This window comes from Balaenoptera acutorostrata, chromosome 3 (assembly GCF_949987535.1).
Source record: "Balaenoptera acutorostrata chromosome 3, mBalAcu1.1, whole genome shotgun sequence".
Lineage (NCBI taxonomy): Eukaryota > Metazoa > Chordata > Mammalia > Artiodactyla > Balaenopteridae > Balaenoptera > Balaenoptera acutorostrata.
Window position 1 is genome coordinate 63,610,315 of NC_080066.1, and position 18,283 is coordinate 63,628,597.

The 18,283-nt window shown below is 53.7% G+C and overlaps 1 protein-coding gene across 1 annotated transcript in view; it reads right to left on the reverse strand.

Moving 5' to 3' along the window:
• Positions 1 to 15,399, reverse strand: part of CCDC33 (coiled-coil domain containing 33) — a 116,457-nt gene extending 101,058 nt beyond the window's left edge. The window contains 3 exon segments of the mRNA XM_057542674.1: positions 13,945 to 14,073; positions 14,393 to 14,749; positions 15,367 to 15,399. Coding sequence (XP_057398657.1) covers positions 13,945 to 14,073; positions 14,393 to 14,749; positions 15,367 to 15,399 — 519 coding nt within the window.
• Positions 15,400 to 18,283: the final 2,884 nt, after the last annotated feature.

Genomic DNA, 18,283 nt, shown 5'->3' on the forward strand with positions numbered 1-18,283 from the left:
GGATCTGAGGCCGGCTCTTGGGGAAGGAGGGGTCCTGCTTCTTCCGCTGGCTTTGCACTGGGCTTGCTGGGCAGCGGGAAGAGCCTACCCCTCCGCCTCCCCCATTCTTTCACCACCACTACCCCACCCGCATCACTTTCTCTCCGTTTCTTTTGGGCAGTTGAATTGGGCTTCTGGGAAAGGGAAGGGATAGATGAGGTGGAAATTTAGTGTGATTTTTGTAGCAAATAGCAGCTGATAGCTGTGTGATCTTGGTTCACATACTAACCCTCTCTGAGCTTTGGTTCCCTTCTTTATACAGTGGGGAAATCAGGCAGCTATGAGGACTGAAGGAGACAATGCAGGTCAAGCCCTTAGTGCTGACACTCATTTAAGTTCTCCAGAAATGTTCGCTCTTTTCCCTGCTAAACAACTTTGGACTTGGCAGGTTGTCCCCAGAAGAAATGGGCCAGAAAAGTGAGAAATGTCTGCAGGGTGCAGTCTCCCCCCAGCGCCTGAGCCTTCACCCCTGCCTCAGATATTCCAGCCTCCCTCTTCTCTTTCCCAGACCCACTCTGTTCCCAGCTTCCAAGCCCATGCCCACAGCCACCTTTCTCCAGGCAGCCCCCTCGCCAGAAATCTCTTCTCCCCTCCTACCTAAATCCAATTTATCCTCAGGGTCCAGCTCAAGACATTTCATCCAGGAAGCCTTCCTGACCCCCCTTCTCTCCTGCTCTGAACAGTCCTCTGTCCACGGTAACACCTGCCTGTGCCTGTGTTTGTGAGTTCACTCCCGATAGGAAATAAACCTGAGGTCAAGTGCCTGCCCCTCCCCGAGTTATTGGCAATTGTCAGCCAAGGCAGCTCCTTTAGAGGGTCTCTACGCTCCAAATGCCACTTCCCCTTAGCACCAGCAGTGCATACAGCAGGCGCTCACTCATTGGCTGAAGGATGGCAGACTCCAGGAGGGCCCCCTCCTCTGACTACAGTGGTGAATACACAGCCCACTAGGTCAGGATCATCAGGGGCTGCTCTGACCTCACATCAGCTGAGGCTCAACCTGGGAGTTTCTGCAGAGAGATTTGGGGGTGAGTAGTGGAGGACTGGCTCTGCCTTGTGCTTCAATTTCATCTCCCACTGGGGCCCCTGGGGGCCAGTTCACACCCTACCCCTTAAGGCACTGGGCAGAGTTTGAGCTTAAGTCACTGCAGCCAGAGCTCTGCTGGGGGCACCCGGGAGCCCCTCTCTCTGTGGTTCCCTCCAGCCTGTCCTCCTTCCTGCCCTTAGTCCTGCCCACACCAAAGAAGCAGCCCAAGGACAGGGCCACCGGCTTCCTCTGAGAGTGTTCCAACTGGGGAGCAGGTGAGTGTGGCAGGAGGGTCCTCTCCCGTCACCTGTGGTGCTGGGCGGCTCCCATTTGTACCGTACATCCATTCTCCCTCTTCTCCACCCTGCGCTGTGCCCAGGAGGCTGACCCATGTGGCTACTTCAGTGGGTTCTGGTTGGGTTGGGTTTACGGGAGGGCCATCAGGGAGCTAGGAAGATCCTACTGGCTGGTTCTCTGGGTTGGCTGGTCCCTCTCCCCAGGGCCACCCTGCCTGGCAGACAGCACTCTCCATACAGCTGCCCCTCCAGGTCATCATTCCCCCTCTTGCCTGTTCAGGTCGAAGAGACAGTGAGGGCTCCTCTCACTTACTAGCCCCCAGGGGACTACACTGTCCCTCTTGTTTTTCCTAAACATCACCCTCAACTTTGCAAATAGCCCCTCTAATAAATTCCCCTCAAATGACAGAATTTGAATGCCTCCTTTTTTCCTACAAGGCCCGCAACTGATGCACCTGCTGAGTGAGCCCCTCTTTGTGGGCCTGAGCGCTCATCTGATAAATACCCTGGTACTGCCGCTGTTCTCATCACCTCCACATCTTCACACCCTGCTAACGATGAGTGAGCTCTTTGTGTCAGGCGCTGTGCCCAGAGTTTACCTCACTGTCTCATTTCATCCTCACATTCACAGCCCCAGGAGTTATTGTTTTTACTCCATTTTAAAGAAGAGGAAACAGATGCTCTGAGAAATGAAGGGACTTGTCTAAACTTCGAAGCAACAGAGTTGGGATCCGAATGCAGATCTGCTGGCTCCAAAGCCTGTGGTCATAACCACCAAAGCATATTGCTTTTTCCTTTACTCCCAGGGCAAGGGGTCACATCTCTCCATCCTTCACTCCTAAAACTGGGACAACACGTAAAAGGTCAAGCTCAGAGAGGAAAACACCTGACCTCTTGAATGGGACCAGAGAGATGCTCTGTGACAGTGCTGTCCACAGACACCAAGAGTCAAAGGAGAGAGAGGTGGAACATCCTGGGGGCTCGCCGGGCACGGCTGGGCCAGGTCGCTGTAAACCAGGGCAGAAGCTGGGGTGTCCAGAGGAGGTCATTCTATCCAGCACAAATGGGTGGCAGTGTTGTTTGGTGGAGTCCTGGTGCTTGGGGGCTATGCCTGGGATCACTAATGGGAGCTTGCTCCCAGTTGCAGCTAAGCCCCTTCAATGCAGCCTGTCTGCTGTCTGGGTGGTGGATCCTGGAGGCACTGGGGGGCTGCCCTCTGACCTTCCTCTGGTGCCCTAAATGCAGAGGTGACCTGGATCTGCTCAGTCAGTGGCTGCTGGGCCTAACGCATGTGCCTCCGTCATGGCGTACTTGATAGTCCCAAACTTGTCACTGCGCCTCGTTTCTGTCCCTCAGGACTGACCAGCCTGGCCCAGCACCATCACACTGGGCAGCAAAAAACACCATCAACCGGCTTGGAATCCGCCAAGCGAGGCTTTAACTATGGCTCCTCCAGCCCCAGCAGCAAGCATTTGCACAAGTCCTTTGACCAGCTCGGGCCTCAATTCCTCATCTGCAAAGCAGCAAGGAAAATCTACCTTGCAGGGGTGCGGTGAGGATCAGGTGAGAGAATGGATGCCTGGCACATGGCAGGTGGCCCAGAAAACCGAGCTTCCCCCATGTTTATGCCAGTTTGTGCCAATCCGGAGCCCCTGCGGCCCCAGCTGTGCAACGGGAGACTTGGGGTGATTGTTATGGATATGCTGTTCTCCTTGTTGGCTGACACCTCATCCCTTAGCTCAGCGGGCATGTTTATTGATCACCACATTGAAGGGGTCCTCTCAGCGTTGGTAACCAGAGCTCTAGTTTGGGGCAGCCCAGGTCCCATCATCATGCCATGAATCACTTTGCTAAAGAAGCAGTGTGGCTTTGGGCATTTTTCTTTTGCAAAATCAATAACTCGTTAACAAAGGACTGAATAAAGGGGTAAGCAGGGAAGGCCACCTGCCATTCCCTTCCATCAGGAGGGGGCGGAAGAGGGACCCTGCCAATGTCGAGTGGGGGTCCACTCAGGGCAGAGAGGCCTGGGGGGCAGTAGGCTCAACCAGTTCCCTCACCCCAACTCTTCTGACCCACAAGTCTGACCAAGTTCCTCCTCTGCTTTGATAAACACTTCAGTAGGCCCCACTGCTCTCAGGAGAGATGCTGACCCTCTCAAGAGCCTCATGGTCGGCTCGCCCCAGCCCCCCAGCCTCATTGCTGCCGATCCCTGCCTCACACCCACGCTCCAGCCACACTACACGTCTGTGGTCCCCTGAAAGGGATCTGTTCTCTCCAGCCTCCTGGCCTTCACCTAAGCTCTGCCTGGACTGTCCTCCCTCTACCAGCCTGAATAATTCATCGTGTTTCTTCAAGACACAAATGGAACAACCTCCAGCAAATCTTCCCTGAAACCTTCCCCCACTGCCCCCACTTCCACCCAGGGGCATCAGATCCATAGCCCCTGGGCCTCCCCCTGGCCTGGCTCATGACCCACTATTGACTTTTCTGGGAGAGGGTCTGTCTCCTCTGAGGGTAGAGACTGTGCCTGGTGATGCCTTGTCCCCAAGGCCCAGGTTGTTGCCTGGTACAGAATTGGTGTCAGGTGGGTGCTCATTGAATGAGTGAGGGATGACGTTAGCATCAGATGCTTTCCTCCTCCCTGCTAGTTCCCCAGATGCCCCCACTTCAGCCTGGGACAGTGATGCCTGCTCCCCACATAGCCCTCTCTCTTCCAGAGAACAAGCCCTCAGGGGCCTTCTTTCCCTACTCGGGCAGGAATATTTGGTGTGAACCTCATAAGAAGAGCCAACAATTAACAAGCGCTTGTTATGTGCCAGGCACTATTCTATGCATTTTACATTTGTTAACTCGGTGCTCACAACTGCATGTGAGGTAGGTACAACTGTAACCCCCTTTTACAGATGGGAAAACAGAGGCAGTACCAGGAGCTGAACAGCCAAGCTTAGACCCAGGCCATGTGGCTGTAGAACCTGCATTTGTCATCACAGCCCTCTCCCTTAATGAGGTGCTTGTGGGGAGTTTGGGGGTGGGGGAGACAGCCCAGAGCACCCCACTCCCAGGATGGGGGCTCAGGGCCCACTCTGCAGCTGGAATGAGCTAGCAGGTCCGAGGAGCTCCAGTTACAAGAAACTGCTTATTCAGGCTTTACCTGCTGGGATCCCTTGATTCCCTCCCTCTCATTCCCTCCTCAGCACCAGCCTCGTCCACACGGGCCGCCCACCGTCTCTACCAGAGAGCAGAGCCTCCGGCCCTAATCTCATTTGTGGCCATGAAATCGCATTTGCAGCGTATTAATGCAGCATGGAGCTGGCCCAGCCCTGCCTGTCTCCTGGAGGAGAGGAGCCTGGAAAGCAATCTTGTGGGGAGGCGCATCCCGGAACACCCACCGACAAAAAGCAATTATGCTTTAAGAGGAAGATTAAAATAATATCCTCCGCAACAATCCCCACCAGCGGGCCTCAGCTCCACCCAGCCTCCACCACCTCCCGACTGTGATTCAAGGGCAGGCTTCTGCTGGGGGGCGGGGGCGGCAGACTCAGTTCTCTCCCTCCGAGGAGGACGTGCCCCCAAGGCCTGGCCCCTCACCTGCCCCCGCATTCACCACCCTTTACCCCCCTGAGTTCCCCGAAGAAACTATGCCCTCTCAAGCCTCTGGGCCTTTGCCTAGGCTGTTCCCTCTGCCTGGAACCCTTGTTTATCTGGCAGGCTGCCGTTCACTCCGCATAATAATCATAGGTTAAGTTTTCGAGCATTTAGTGTGTTCTTTAAATTGACTACATATTCAATTCAACAATTCTGTCAGGGGACTATTGTCATTATTCCCATTTTATAGATGAAGAAAGAGGGCCATAGAGAAGAAGTCCCATAGGTGGAAGGTGGCAGAGCAGGGATTTAAAGGAGAACATTCACCCTTTCGCCCAGGGTAAGCCCAGCTGCTTCCCCTCCTGTACCCATGACTGCAGTGGTCTCACTGTGGTGTCTTATCTCCCTGAGGACTCTGAGAGGCCAGGCCTGGAGGAGAATCGGGGTTTAACAAAAAATTCTTGGGTGGAAGAATCGACACACCTCCCTGCAGGGATAGAAGGGGTGCGGATGTGTGTCCCACTCCTGCCTCCGAGGCTGTATCCTTCCAGGGATGCCTTCCAGTTTATCCGTATTGGAATTGGAATCTATTTGGAGTCCCCTCTCCTCCAGGAAGGGCTCCTGGACTGCATGCAGTCAGGTTAGCATATCATTTAATCTTCATAATCACACTGCAAAGTAGGCATCATTATCCCCATATTACAGAGGAGAAAACAGAGGGTCAGAGAAGTGAAGTGACTTGATCAGGAACACTAAGTATGAGGCAGAGCAGGGATCTGAATTCATACCTGAATCCAGCGTCGATGTTTATCCACAGCGTCTTCTTGGCAGTGACTCACTCTCACTCTTCAGATAGGGTGGGTAAGGGCTTAATTCTGTGCTGGGGCTATTTATGCAACACTTTTTTCTAAGTGTCATCAGCCAAGCCAGTAGGCCAGGGGGTTTGCCTGGGGACTCTGAGTCACTGACAGCCCCAACCCCATCCCCAGTCCTGCTCCCAAACCTGCCGGCACAACAATGAGCAATTGCTGTTAGGGTCAGCTTAACACTGAGTAATATGTCTGGGCTGGACTTGGTGTGAGATGGGGCCACCAGGAAGAAATCTGTTGCCCCAAATGCTTGCCCATGATCCTGTCATGTTGCCTAGAAAGCCCATTGAAGAATGAGCCTCCCTGGGAAAGAACATTACAACTCATTCCCTCCTCTGTGCTGATTACTGTATCAGAAAAAGCAAAATATATGGTGGGGACCTGGATTCTAGCCTGGTTTTGCTACTGAGTCAATAGGAAGCCATGAGTAAGTAGTTTACTTCCCAAGGGCTCAGTTTCTTGCTCAAGAAAATGGACATTATCAAGGCTAACCTGCCCACCTCCCAAGACCCATGCAGTGCTCTAATGGGCTTTGTAGCTTCCCCCTTTGCCAGCCTGGCTCCGAGCAGCCTGGGCAAACGGTATAGCAAAGGGCTCAGAGCCCGGGAGCTGGCACCGACCCTCCACTCCCTCGGCATCCCTTGCAACTCCTCATCCCACAGACATGCTCTCTCCACTCCATCCTTTCTCCCTGCTTGCTGTTCCTTCACACACCTCGTGTTCCCACACCTTTGCTCACCCTGTTCTCTCCGCTTGAAAACGACTCTCCTCAGTCCCTACTGGAATCGCACCCATTCTTTGAGGCAGGGATCAGATGTTCCCCATTTGTGAGGTGGGTTTTAATGAACCAAGCAATTTTCCACCCTCTTCCTCACCTGAGCCTCACAACCTCCGTGTCAGTGGGTACTGCTCTGCCCACTGTACAGATGAGGAACTTGAGGCCCAGGGAAGTAAGTGATTTGTTCAAAGTCATACAGCTCTTACGCAACTGCAAAATGGAGTCCTAAATCAAGGTCTTTTGATTCCCAGTCAGAACTGGCTTTCCTGCGGCAGACTGAGTGCTTGATGACCACCCCGCTCATGCCCGTCGCTTCCTCCCCAAGCTCCAGCAGCCCTCACAGTGAGCTTTTTAAGTCATGGTCTTCCAACTCCTCCTCTTTCCTCTCCCCACCTAGCCTGGTGGCTCCCCAAGGGCTGGAGATCAGCTACCTTGTTTACTGCTGGGGGAGTGGATGGATGAATGGTTGGATGGACAGATGACCACTGTGGGCCAAGGGAGGTTGGACCATTGGACCCAAGGGCAGGCTGTCAGATCCAGGTAGAGAAAGGATATCCCTGACTCATCCTCCATCCATCCTGCTGGCCTCAGCTGCGCCTGAGCCCAGGGACTCTGCAGAACCAGCCCGGGACCCAGGCTGGGGTGTCTCGGCTGACTCCTGTTGGGCCAACCCCTCACCAGGGCCATGGCAGGCCAACTGGGCACTGTCAGCTTTCTTTCCCTGTTGCCCTCCCCCATCCGCTGTTTTATTAGAGACCAGTTATTAAAGACTGATTTCACATGGGGTTTTAATTTAACCTCATACATCACACATGCCAGATCCCCAAAGCTTCTTTCTCCTCTGCTAGAGGCTGCACTTGGAGGGTTTATACAGAGATAAAGCCAGGAGGGTCCCAAGGAGGTATGGGTCTGTGTGTGGGAGGGGGTGTGCCCCTTGTATGTCCGTCAATGAGTTGGTGTGAATCTATCATTGTGATGTGGGGAGGGGGTCTCTGCATGTCCAGGATGTGGTGGGTTTGTGTATATCCAACATGTGTGTGTCCTTGTGTGTCTGCACGTCTGTGAGAGTGGCTGTGTTCCCGAGTGTCTGTTGGGGGAACATCTACTTTCCAAGGGTGTGAGTGAGGGAGAAGAGAGAAAGATGACCCTAAAAGGCCATGACAACTGGACCCTCCTGCCCCTCCTCCCTCCTTTCACATGAAGGTAATTTCTGGAGATGAGAAGGCTACCATAGCCCTCCCCGCCCCCCACCACAGCCCACCCCGGAGCCCTTCAGCTGCTGGGCCTGGGCTGGCTGGGAGGACATCAGAGCCGGGTACCCCCTTCCTCTTCATTTCCCCTTCACCACACACATATCACACATTCTCTCTCACACACACACACACACACACACACACACACACACACACACACACACACACACACACACACACACACACACACACACACACACACACACACACACACACACGGTCTCCAGGAGGTGTGAGTCAGAGGCAGCCCCTGGCTGGGGTGGGGAAAGGCAGTGATGGGGGAGGGGCAGCGGGGCCATCTGGTATGCTCAGATACAACAATGTGCTAATGGAGTTTCTTCCCAGACCAGCACTCAGGCTGGTCCAGCCTTCTCTACCCTGAAAACTGGTACCCGGGTCCCAGAGACAGTGGGCTTCACAAGTTCCCAACACCCTTCCCATGGGAGGCCAGCTAGGCAAGAAGGAGCTACCCTCCTTTCTAGATGCAGAAACTGACACCCAGACGCATCTGCTTTGCCTAGTACAGACATCCCAACTCATTACTAGAAGAGCATTTATTAAACCCTGCTTGCAGGGCACGGCTAACCGTATACCAGCTCATTTAATTTTCCCAGCAACAGAGGGCATAGGAATTGCCCTCCCCCATTTTACAGATGTGAAAATGGAGGCTGAGGGAAGTTATATAACCTGCACAAGGTCACACAGCTACTAAATAAATGTTAGAGACTGATCTGAACCCAGATCCACCTGACCCCACTGTACCTGCCTCTCACTGCAAGTTGGCTGAACCCCAAACTCTCCTATAACCCACCCGTCTGAGCTCTAGGCACCGACTCCAAAGGCATATATAGAGACCTGGAAATCAGGCAGGCGGGGTGAAGAGACTGGCTCGGGCAAGGACATAAATATGGGACCCCACCCCCCCAACTTACATATTTTCAGGTCATATCCACTATGTCCAGGGACTTTTGAGGCCCTTCAGAGGCCCCTGTGGGCAGAAAGTCTTTCAGGGCCACCCAGGAGCAAGAAGGGACAGCAGGCAGCTTGCAGGGTCATTGTGGTACAAATAGCCAAGGGCCTTTCTCTTCCTGAGGAGGGTCTGGCCACGTCCCTCACCGCCCCCCTCCCCCCCCCTCCCTGGGGCCAGCCCTGGCCAGCCCCGCCTCTCCTGCCAGCCTCAGCTCTCCTCGGCCACTGGTGATGGGTCTACACCCCTCCCTGCATGGGTGACAGTGCTCTCTGGGAACGTCTTGACAGTGCCTTTGTTCCCCAGAAATAAAAGAAAATCGAGCTACAAAGGGAAACCTCAGGAAGCTTTTAACGGAGCTCAGCCGCCTGGGGCAGAGTGTGTTTAAGCTGGAGGCAGTTGTCACAGGAGCAGAAGGGGAGCCGCCCGCAGCCCTCTCCCACCCCCCTCGCCCCCTTGATTGAGTTTACACAAGGAAAAGGCTCTTCCAAATAGCAGCCAAGGAGAAAAATCAATGAGAATTGATAGAGAAATGTAAAGCAGCCGTGTGTGTATATGTGTGTGTGTGTGTGTGTGTGTTAGGCACAGCAGAAGTATGCTGCCTGGACCCAGGCTGACCTGCTCTGGGGCCCAGGCCAGGGGCGCGGGGGCTGGGAGTCACTCCCCGGCACGTGCCCGTGGGGGGTGCTGGTGGCTGGGGGAGGGGCAGCAGCCGAGTCTCTCACTCGAGTTAAGAGAGAGATTAATATATTCAATCCGCTCGGGGTAATTGAGGGAACAATTGGAGTGTTTTTCTAAAGCCCGTAAAACTGCCTCATTTGCAAGGAGGAGCTGACCTGCTCACATCCTCCGTATGTGATGGAGCACAGGAAGGGAGGGGGAAGGGTGACATTGGGGCCCCAATACCGAGGGACTGGGGCATTAGCTTGGGAGGGGGTTAGCAGTCCTGATCTAACCTGTTCTCACCTTTCCCACCTTGTTAGTAGCAGCCCAAGCCTCTGTTTCCCCACCTGTGAAATGGGCCGTGGGCATCCCCCTCCACCATGAGATTGGATACAGGAGGGAAGCCGACACTGACCCTGACGGTCTGGCACTGAGGTGTAGGGGCGTGAGCAAAGAAGTACCCAGCTCCCCCGCCAGGCCAGCTCCCCACCCCCACCCCAGATGAACCAGGCAGGAATGTTAATGAAATCCAACAGTGTGTGCGCCTTTCCCCACTAGAACCGTTCCCATCTCCAGGGCAATAGAAATAGTATATACAATAGTGCGCAATAAAAGGCAGAATGAATTGAAAAGCAGAGCAGGAAGGGGAAGAGAGTGAGGGCCTGGAGTGCGCTGGCCCGAAGGCAGAAAGACACCTGGGGATGGAAGTGTGCGGGTCTGGAGATCTAGCCAGAACTGGGACCCGAAAAGGATGGAGAGAATCAGGGGGGTGGGGGAGGGGAGGAAGGAAGGAACAAAGGGACACAGACGCAGAGACAGAGTTTCGGGGACCGCAGGCAGCAGGGACGCCAGGAGAACCACTGACTGCTCGTTCCCCTCTGCTCCTTTTTAATGAAAACCCCCCAGCCTGTTGGTGCCAAAGCCACAATCAGAAGCCACAGGCTTAGAGCCAGGTGCTCAGCATTTGGTGATTGCTTTATTAGCTTTTTCTTCTCTTTTTTTCCCCTCCAGGGCAAAAAGAAACGTTTTAAATGGAAAGAATTAAAAAAAAAAAAAAAAAAAGACCCTTGAAAGCATCATTTAAAAGGCTCCTCCGGAACAGAATCATTTCCTTGAAACAAAACTGCGATTGTTTGCAAGAGGTAAATGCAGGGGAGGGAGCCCCCCTCCCCCCCTTCCCCCCTCCCCCCACCCCTCCCACGTGGGAGGAAGCTCCAGGGCCTAGCACGAAGGGGCTCCCAGGATGGCTCACAGAGCTACCAGCGAGGAATTTTAAAATTCATGTTTCCCGAAATTTCTTGACTGGGAATTTCCAGTCCACAGTTTCCCTCTTAAACGGCGCTGCCCCGCAGGAGTTTGTCCTTACACCTTCAGGATCTCTTAGAGAGGTGAGTGAGGTACCAAGAGGAGGGATTGCGGCCCCTGAGGGCCCTGCGGCTCCCGGCCCAAAGCTGTTGTGGCCTCCCCTGCCCCGTAATTCCCCAGGAGGCCTCATATGCCCTTAAAAGAGTTGAGCGGGAGTCACCCCCAAGGACTCAGCAGCCGGATTTGGCCTGCACCTTGCTGCTTCCCTCATCCTTGGAGACCTACTCTGCCCGGCACTGGACAGGCCACCCTCATTCTGGTCAGATAAACTCTCTCTTACCCTGGGGAGAAAGGGCCTTGGGGGTGCCGGGGTGGCACAGCCCTGTGGTCTCAAACCTGCCAAGAGGCGAAGGAGGTAGCGTCAAGGGACAGGATGAGTCTGGTGGGGCTCCGCCCAGAAAGGAAGCCGCTAGAGGACACTGTGCAGCTGGCAGGAAACCTGGAGCTGGTTCCCTCCCATGCACAGTAAACTTCCCTCTCTAGCCACTGCCTGTGCGGCCCAGTTCCCCAACTCGTGGGTCAGGGCCCGAGGGAGTGATCTCTACCCTAGAGTCTGTTACATACCTGCTGGAAATACTCATGGGGGATAAGCCCGCACTACCACCAACCCCCACTCCCTCCCCACCCCCACATCTCCCCATCTCCCCACACACATAACAGGAAACGTGAGTACTGAAGAAGGGAAGATGTTAGCTCAGGGGAATTCATTGTCCCAGCAGAGTCTCCAGGATTTCTGGAATGCTATGACCATGGCTGTGAAGCCTGTGAGCCATGGCTGAGAGGCAAAGGGATTCAAAGTCAGTCACTGAAGCTTCACACTGAGCCCTGCCTCCTGTTCCCTACTCACTCTTGATCACTGCGTTAGTAATCCCCCTGCCCTCTGCCCCCGGCTCCACACTTACCCCATCTCTCAACCCATAACCATCATCAGTTCTGGCTTAAAAAACTGACACACAAGTTGGAGAGCAACTTGTGAGCTTACAATAAAGTTTGAAATTGAATAGATTCAGTGGTTGAAATGCCTGACGCAGACAGGACCGAGGCTAGTTTGGAAGAGACAAAATCAATGCAGGGAAGGCTTCCTGTATGAGGTGGCCTTGAGTCTATCCATTGGCATCTAGAGCCTAGAAATCCATTCCTGACCTTGAACTGAATATTGCTGAAGTTGGGCTACACTCAAGAATGCAGTTCCCTCCTCTCCATCCCTCCTGCTCACTGCCTTTTCCCCTCACCAGCCCCACCCGACCCAAGATTGCTTTCTCCTCCTCTTCAGTTGAGAATCAAAGAGAGCTGGGTTAAGTCCTTCCCTCCTGGGCTTCATTTTCCCTATCTGCAAGGAGGGGAGGGGGGATGGTTTCAAGAATCCCTGTGGTTCTAGGCCACATCCACTTCCCCAGGGAGCTGGCCACAGGCCCGGAGGACAGCCTGCGGCCCCACCCCGCGCTGAGAGCCTGGTCATGGTGCTGTCCTACCAGCTGTGTCTTTGAGCCTCCAAAGACACCCGAAAGGTGCCCCCCCTTCCTCAGGCTGAACTGCTGGATGAGTTTGCCTGAGCTGAAAGAAACAGCCCCTCTATTCTCTGAAGGACCCCTCTCCGTTGTCTGTTCCCCACTGGCTTCCTGGCCCTGTTGTCAGGGCTGTGATGGCTGACCCCACCCCCAGGAGGGAAGCGATTTTCCTCTCCCTTGAAAGCCATTTTCTTGTCTTGGTAGAAGCAGACATCTGACACTTTAAGAGGGAGAACGGCAGGGAGATGACAGCATTAAATAACAGAAATTAGAGCTGCCTCGGATGGCTCAGCCATCTCACAGTCCCCCTTCCCTGCAGCAGTCCCACCCTCCCTCAGAGGCATTCAGAGCTGTAGCCTGCAAAGAACTGTCCACGTGGCCCCTGGCTCAGGTGGCCAGGGCATGCTGGGACATACACAGCAGGGGACTGCTTCTCCCTGAGCTCTGAGCTTCTTGCGTATCTAGTCCTGTAACAAACTGTAGAACATGTCGGAACCCAGGTATCATCTATCTCACTCACAAGCTCACCGCTGTATCCTCAGCACCCAGCACAGAGCTGGGCATACAATAGGTGGTCAAAAGTATTTGTTGATCGACTGACTAATGAATGAATAAACAGGGGCCAAAGTAGTCCATGTAACAGACTGAGACCTGGGCAAGAGAAGTCGGTGCCTGGTCCCTGGTCCACCCTTCCAGTTCTCTTGGCACATTCTGCCAGATTACTCTGTCTAAATCACGGGTCAGATTGTCTTTCTCCTGCACAAACCCCTCTGGTGGTCCCCCATTGCCTCCTGAATTGAATATCCACCTAGCTCTTTTGTCACTGTTCCTGGTTCCTTCCACTTTCTCCCATCCATCAACTGCCTTCCAGCCCAACTCAGCCCACCACTGTGGGCTCCACTTCAGCCCAGACCAATGCGCTGTGGGATGGAGGTGCTGCAGGAGAGCCAGGCACCTTTGGTTGTAAACTTTTGGTTTCAACCTCAGCTCATTCTGCTGCCAGCCAAACCCTTTCCTTTTCAGCCAGCTCATTCTGGTCCCTCCTCCTTGGAATATGCTCCTCAAAGTCCAGAATTGCCATTCCTAAATCTTACCCACCTAGCATGGGATCTGATAGTGTCAGCACTTAACAAATGTTTGATGGATGAATGAACAGATGAATGAGGGAATGAATGAATGAAAGATTCACCTCAAATGACATCTCTTCTGAAAAGCCTTTCCGAGGCTCCTAAATCAGACCCACACACTTCCTCACCAGAGCTCTCCTTCCAGCACATAACTTGTGGGACCATATGATGCCCACAATGCGCCAGACTGTTTTCAAGCCAGGTGGCACCTTGAACCCGGGGTTTGACCTAGCTTTGGATTCCGTGCAGTATTGTGCACTAAGGTCCCCAGGAAATGTTGTTGGCATTAAATGGAGTCAAGCGTCCTTGGGGATGATCCTCAGTTTCTCTACCTGTGAAATGGGCTGCTTGCTCTACTAGTGTCTACCTATACTGACTGTGAGGCCCACCAGACACACTGTCTGGTTGCAGAACACTATCGCATTGGGGAACCTTCCTCAGCTTGGACAAGGACTAGACCCTCTCACCTGGGCCTGAGGCTGCCAGGGTCCTGGTTCAGGGCTGAGTCCCTCCCGGCCGTGGTGGGAGCTGAATGGGCTTGAGGGTGGGCACAGAGAGACTTCTGTCTCCTGGTCACTCCAGGCCTCCCTCGAAACCTGGTGAGAATGTGCGAGAGTGAGTTTGAGGACTGAAGGGTCTCAGGGGACACTCACCCACTGGGCAGAGAAACCCCACCCAGTGATGTCCTTGATCTGTGTGGCCTTTGCTCCATTTTCTATCTCCTCCTTCAAACTGGGACTCCCTGCTGCACCCTCAGACTGCTTGTTCTTAAGAACCGAATGAGGCAACCTTGGCAAGTCCTGCTGCTCTGCTCAGTGAAAGATTGTGGGGACAGCCAGGCTTATCAAAGATGCAGGTCTTCTAACTGGGGGAGCAGTGATGCTAGAACCTGATGGGGACCCAGGGAACACCCACCTGCAGCCTGGGCAGCTGGGGCTCTGGGCGCGGTGACATTGGTTCTGGCTGGCTGGCGCGGGGAGGGCAGTTTGTGGCAGGAAGCTGAGGGGCCCAGTGCATGTGGAAGGCCACGCTGTAGGCCAGGCCCCCGCAGTGGCAGGCCGTGGGGTCTGCACTGGCCCGGAGCAGAGCCAGGTTGCCGCAGTAGTGGTGCGGGTCCTTGTGCTCCTGGGCCGAGAGGTTCATTCGGGGGTGGTCCGGGCGCGCGTAGATGGGAAAAATGGCCTCGCCCACCCGCTGGGCCGCCCTTCCGGAGGCCCCGCTCAGCCTCCAGGCGCAGCTGTGCGTCGTGCTGTCCATCATTCTTGCAGAAAGCTGGGCAGGGAACAGGGGTCTCAGAGGTGGTCTCTGGGGTCTCTCTCTGCCTCCCCCAGGGGATGAGGAGGACAGGCAGGGCCCTTGGGAAACCCGGGCTGCCCGGCCTTTGAGTTGAAGCCAGGCTTGGTTTCCCTGTGGATGACCCCCTCTCAGGCCCCATAGATGGCCCCCTCCCTTTACTGATGTGGGGGGTGGAGGGCTCTTAGCCTGTGAGATGGTCCTGGGTCCTGCTACCCAGAGGGAGGAGTTCAACCTGACTCTGATCTCTGACCACATGAAGGCCTGGAACTTAAGTTCCCTATTCCCGCATGCGCCTCCTCCTCCAGGAAGCCCATTTGGATGTCTTCACAGTCTAGGCATGGATCTTCTGCTCTTTCCAGGTCACTTAACTATTCTCTCTTTGGAATCCCTGCCTCTCTCTACCTGATGGCTAGAATCTTCCTGATGGCAGCGCCCAGGTCTCCGTCTCTCTGTCTACCCTGCATACCCACAGTCCAGTGGCTCTAAGGCTACTCAGTGTGATGGCCGGTGGGACTGGCCCCAAACCTTCTGTGTGCTCAGCTGTTACAAATTCACAAAGCCATTCCTCAGCTGTCCTTTCATTTCTTCCTCACCCGACCCTGGGTGACCAGCGTCAGCATCCCCATGTCATACTGAAGGAGGCAGGGGCTCACAGAGGGTCAACTTGGCCCAAGTGACACAGGCAGAGCTTTGGGATTCAATCTGGAGCTCTGCCCCTGCCCCTCCCGGTTCCCCTGAGGCTCCTTGGAGTCCCTGACAGGGGCCGGGCAGCAGGGTCCCTGTCTCTCCCCAGCCTCCACGCTTACTTCATATCTTTAAGCAAAGTAAAGACAAACTTGTTCCTGGTGAGGGTGAGGCTCTGGCCAGGGTCCTTCTGCTCAATGACATCGGTGACAGAAGAGCAGGCAGGGAGGGGGTCCCCATCATTCACCTGCAACTGCACCCCAGCCCCAGAGCCGGCCTGCCGGGGCCTCTCAGCTGACAGCTGCAGGGCATATCTGCCCTCCGCGTTAAACCCCACGCTCAAGGCCTCGAACTCCATGTCTGAAGTCTTTTCATCGGCCTTCAGCCTCTGGCTCAGCAGGGATGCAGGGACCCAGGGTTCAGGCCCCCTGAAGGCCATGCCCATGTCAGGGACTGAGCCCCGGGCTGAGTGCTGCCCCCTCCCAGCCACGTCCCTGCCTGGGCCCAGTCTGAAAGCCTACACGCTGGGCGCTCAGGGCCACACCTGCACGTTTCTCTGTTTGTTTGAGGAGAACCCAAGTAACAAGCCAGGAAGCTGGGCCTGTCCCAGGGAAAAAAGGCAGCAATGGATTCCTCCCGTTTAGCTTTTGTGCAGTCAGCAGATATTTATTGAGCGTCTACTGTGTGCCAGGCACTATTTTAGGCATCTAGAATATAGCAGTGAACCAAAGATTCCTGCCCTCCTGAAGTTTATCTTCTAGTGGGGGAGGGAGGTAGGGACAGATAAAAGTAAACACTAAATACAGAAAGTAAGTTAACTATGATGTGTGCTAGATGATGATAAGTTCTATGGAAAAATTAGAGCAGGGTCAGGGATAAGGAGTACCGGTGGGGGAGCACACAGGTATGGGGTAATCAGGACTTCCCATTTCCAGGAGAGCCTATCTCCACATGCCTGTTCATTCCCTAGAGTTCTTGAGTTGGGGGAGTGTCTGTTCCCTGGGAGCATACCCTTAGCACCTGCTTCTTGAACCAGTTTGTTTACCTTCTGAATCAAAACGCAGAATATGGGGCACAGCTTCACTTTACAGAGAGCCCAGAGCTTGTCACACCAAATAATTGTCAAGCTGGAACCCATCCTTCCTGATCCTGGGTCTTGCTGATATCCGGTGGGAGAGGATGGATTCTGGACACTCCTCAGGAAGAACCATGTCTACCATCACCACTATCACCACCATCATTATTCTCATCATTAGCCAATATCATCACCATCATTTGTGATACTCTTCATTGAGCAGCTACTGGGTACCAGGCACTCTATATGGCTCTGTGAGATAGATATAATCATCCTCATCTTACAGATGAAGAATCTGAAGCTGAGAGAAGCTCAGATAACATAGCTAGTAAGAAACAGAGCTGAGATCTGAACCTAGAGATTCTAAACCTATCTACATTTTCCCCTACTAAATGTGTCCTGGGACTGGCTCAAAGATTTAAATTCAAACTATTAGGGACTTCTGTACCTTCGTTCTGAGTCTAAAGCGTAGATTTATGGACAGCATAGATTTCATTCAAAAGAGTTCATTTGAAGTCACCTTGACTGGAAGACATCATTTTCAAAAAGTAAGAGATAACCAGTCTAAAGATGGTCTGGCCAGCCCAGATAAGGGTCCTGATGTATGTGGCAGGCTTCCTCTGCAATGATTAAAATTCAGTTTCTTCAGGTCCCCCAAGGAGAAACTGAGGCAGAGAGGGTTTATAAGACCAGAGTTCTAGTCACCTGACTTGCAGGTGATCTTGGGCAGATTCCTTTCCCTTTCTGGGTATCAGTGGACCCATCTGTATGATGGGTAGGAGTTGGATGGATAAGTCTTCGCAGATAAGTTCTGGCAGTTTAAAATTCTGTAAGTCATGTTGGAAAAGGCCACAGTCTGGCCATTTTGGGAAGAGGGTGGCTGGCAGAGGTTACCTGGAAACCTTTGCTTCCACAGCTGGACCTGGCCAACCAGCCTGGGTCTGGAAGCCATGGTTTGCCTCTGCTAGGTCTAAAGTCTTGGAGACTCAGTGATTCGGTAGAAGTAGCTCTCTTCTCTTGCATGTTTGAAGTGACCCTCAGAGATGTTACAAGACGGGAGCCAGTCTCTTCTGCCCTCGGGCAGACCTCTATGCACTACAGCCAGACCCACACCCCTGCAAGCAGGCCCCATGCACACCACCGTTCAGGGTTTATCCTGAGCCCCTTCCTCAACGCTTCCCTCTTTCCCCCTTCCTCCCTTCTTTCCCTCCCTCCAGCTTTCTGCAGAGGATCTGAGGTGACTGTGCCAGCAGCCACAGTGTGGTTTGAGGGCCCTCTGCATCTGATGACCCACCCTTCCCACTTCCAGCCTCCCCTCCCCTACTCAGTCTCTGGGCAGAGCTCATGTTTTGGTGTGTATGTTTGGTTATTTTTTTCTTTTTAATTCTGGTAAAATATGCACAAGATAAAACCGACCATCTTAACCATTTTTAAGTGCGCAAGTTCAGTAGTGTTAAGTATATTTACATTGTTGTGCAACCAAGCTCCAGAGCTCTTTTCATCTTGTAATACTGAAACTCTACACCATTACACAGCATCTCTCCATTGCCTCTGGCAACCACCATTCTACTTTCTGTCTCTGTGAATGAGATTACTCTAGGCACCTCATATAAGTGGAATCACATGGTATTTGTCCTTTGGTGACTGGCTTATTTCACTCAGCATAATGTCCTGGGGAAGGCTCACCTTTGCCCCAAGCCAGGCCTGCCCTGTCTCCCCTCCCTGCCTTTGCTGGTGCTCTTTCCTCTGCC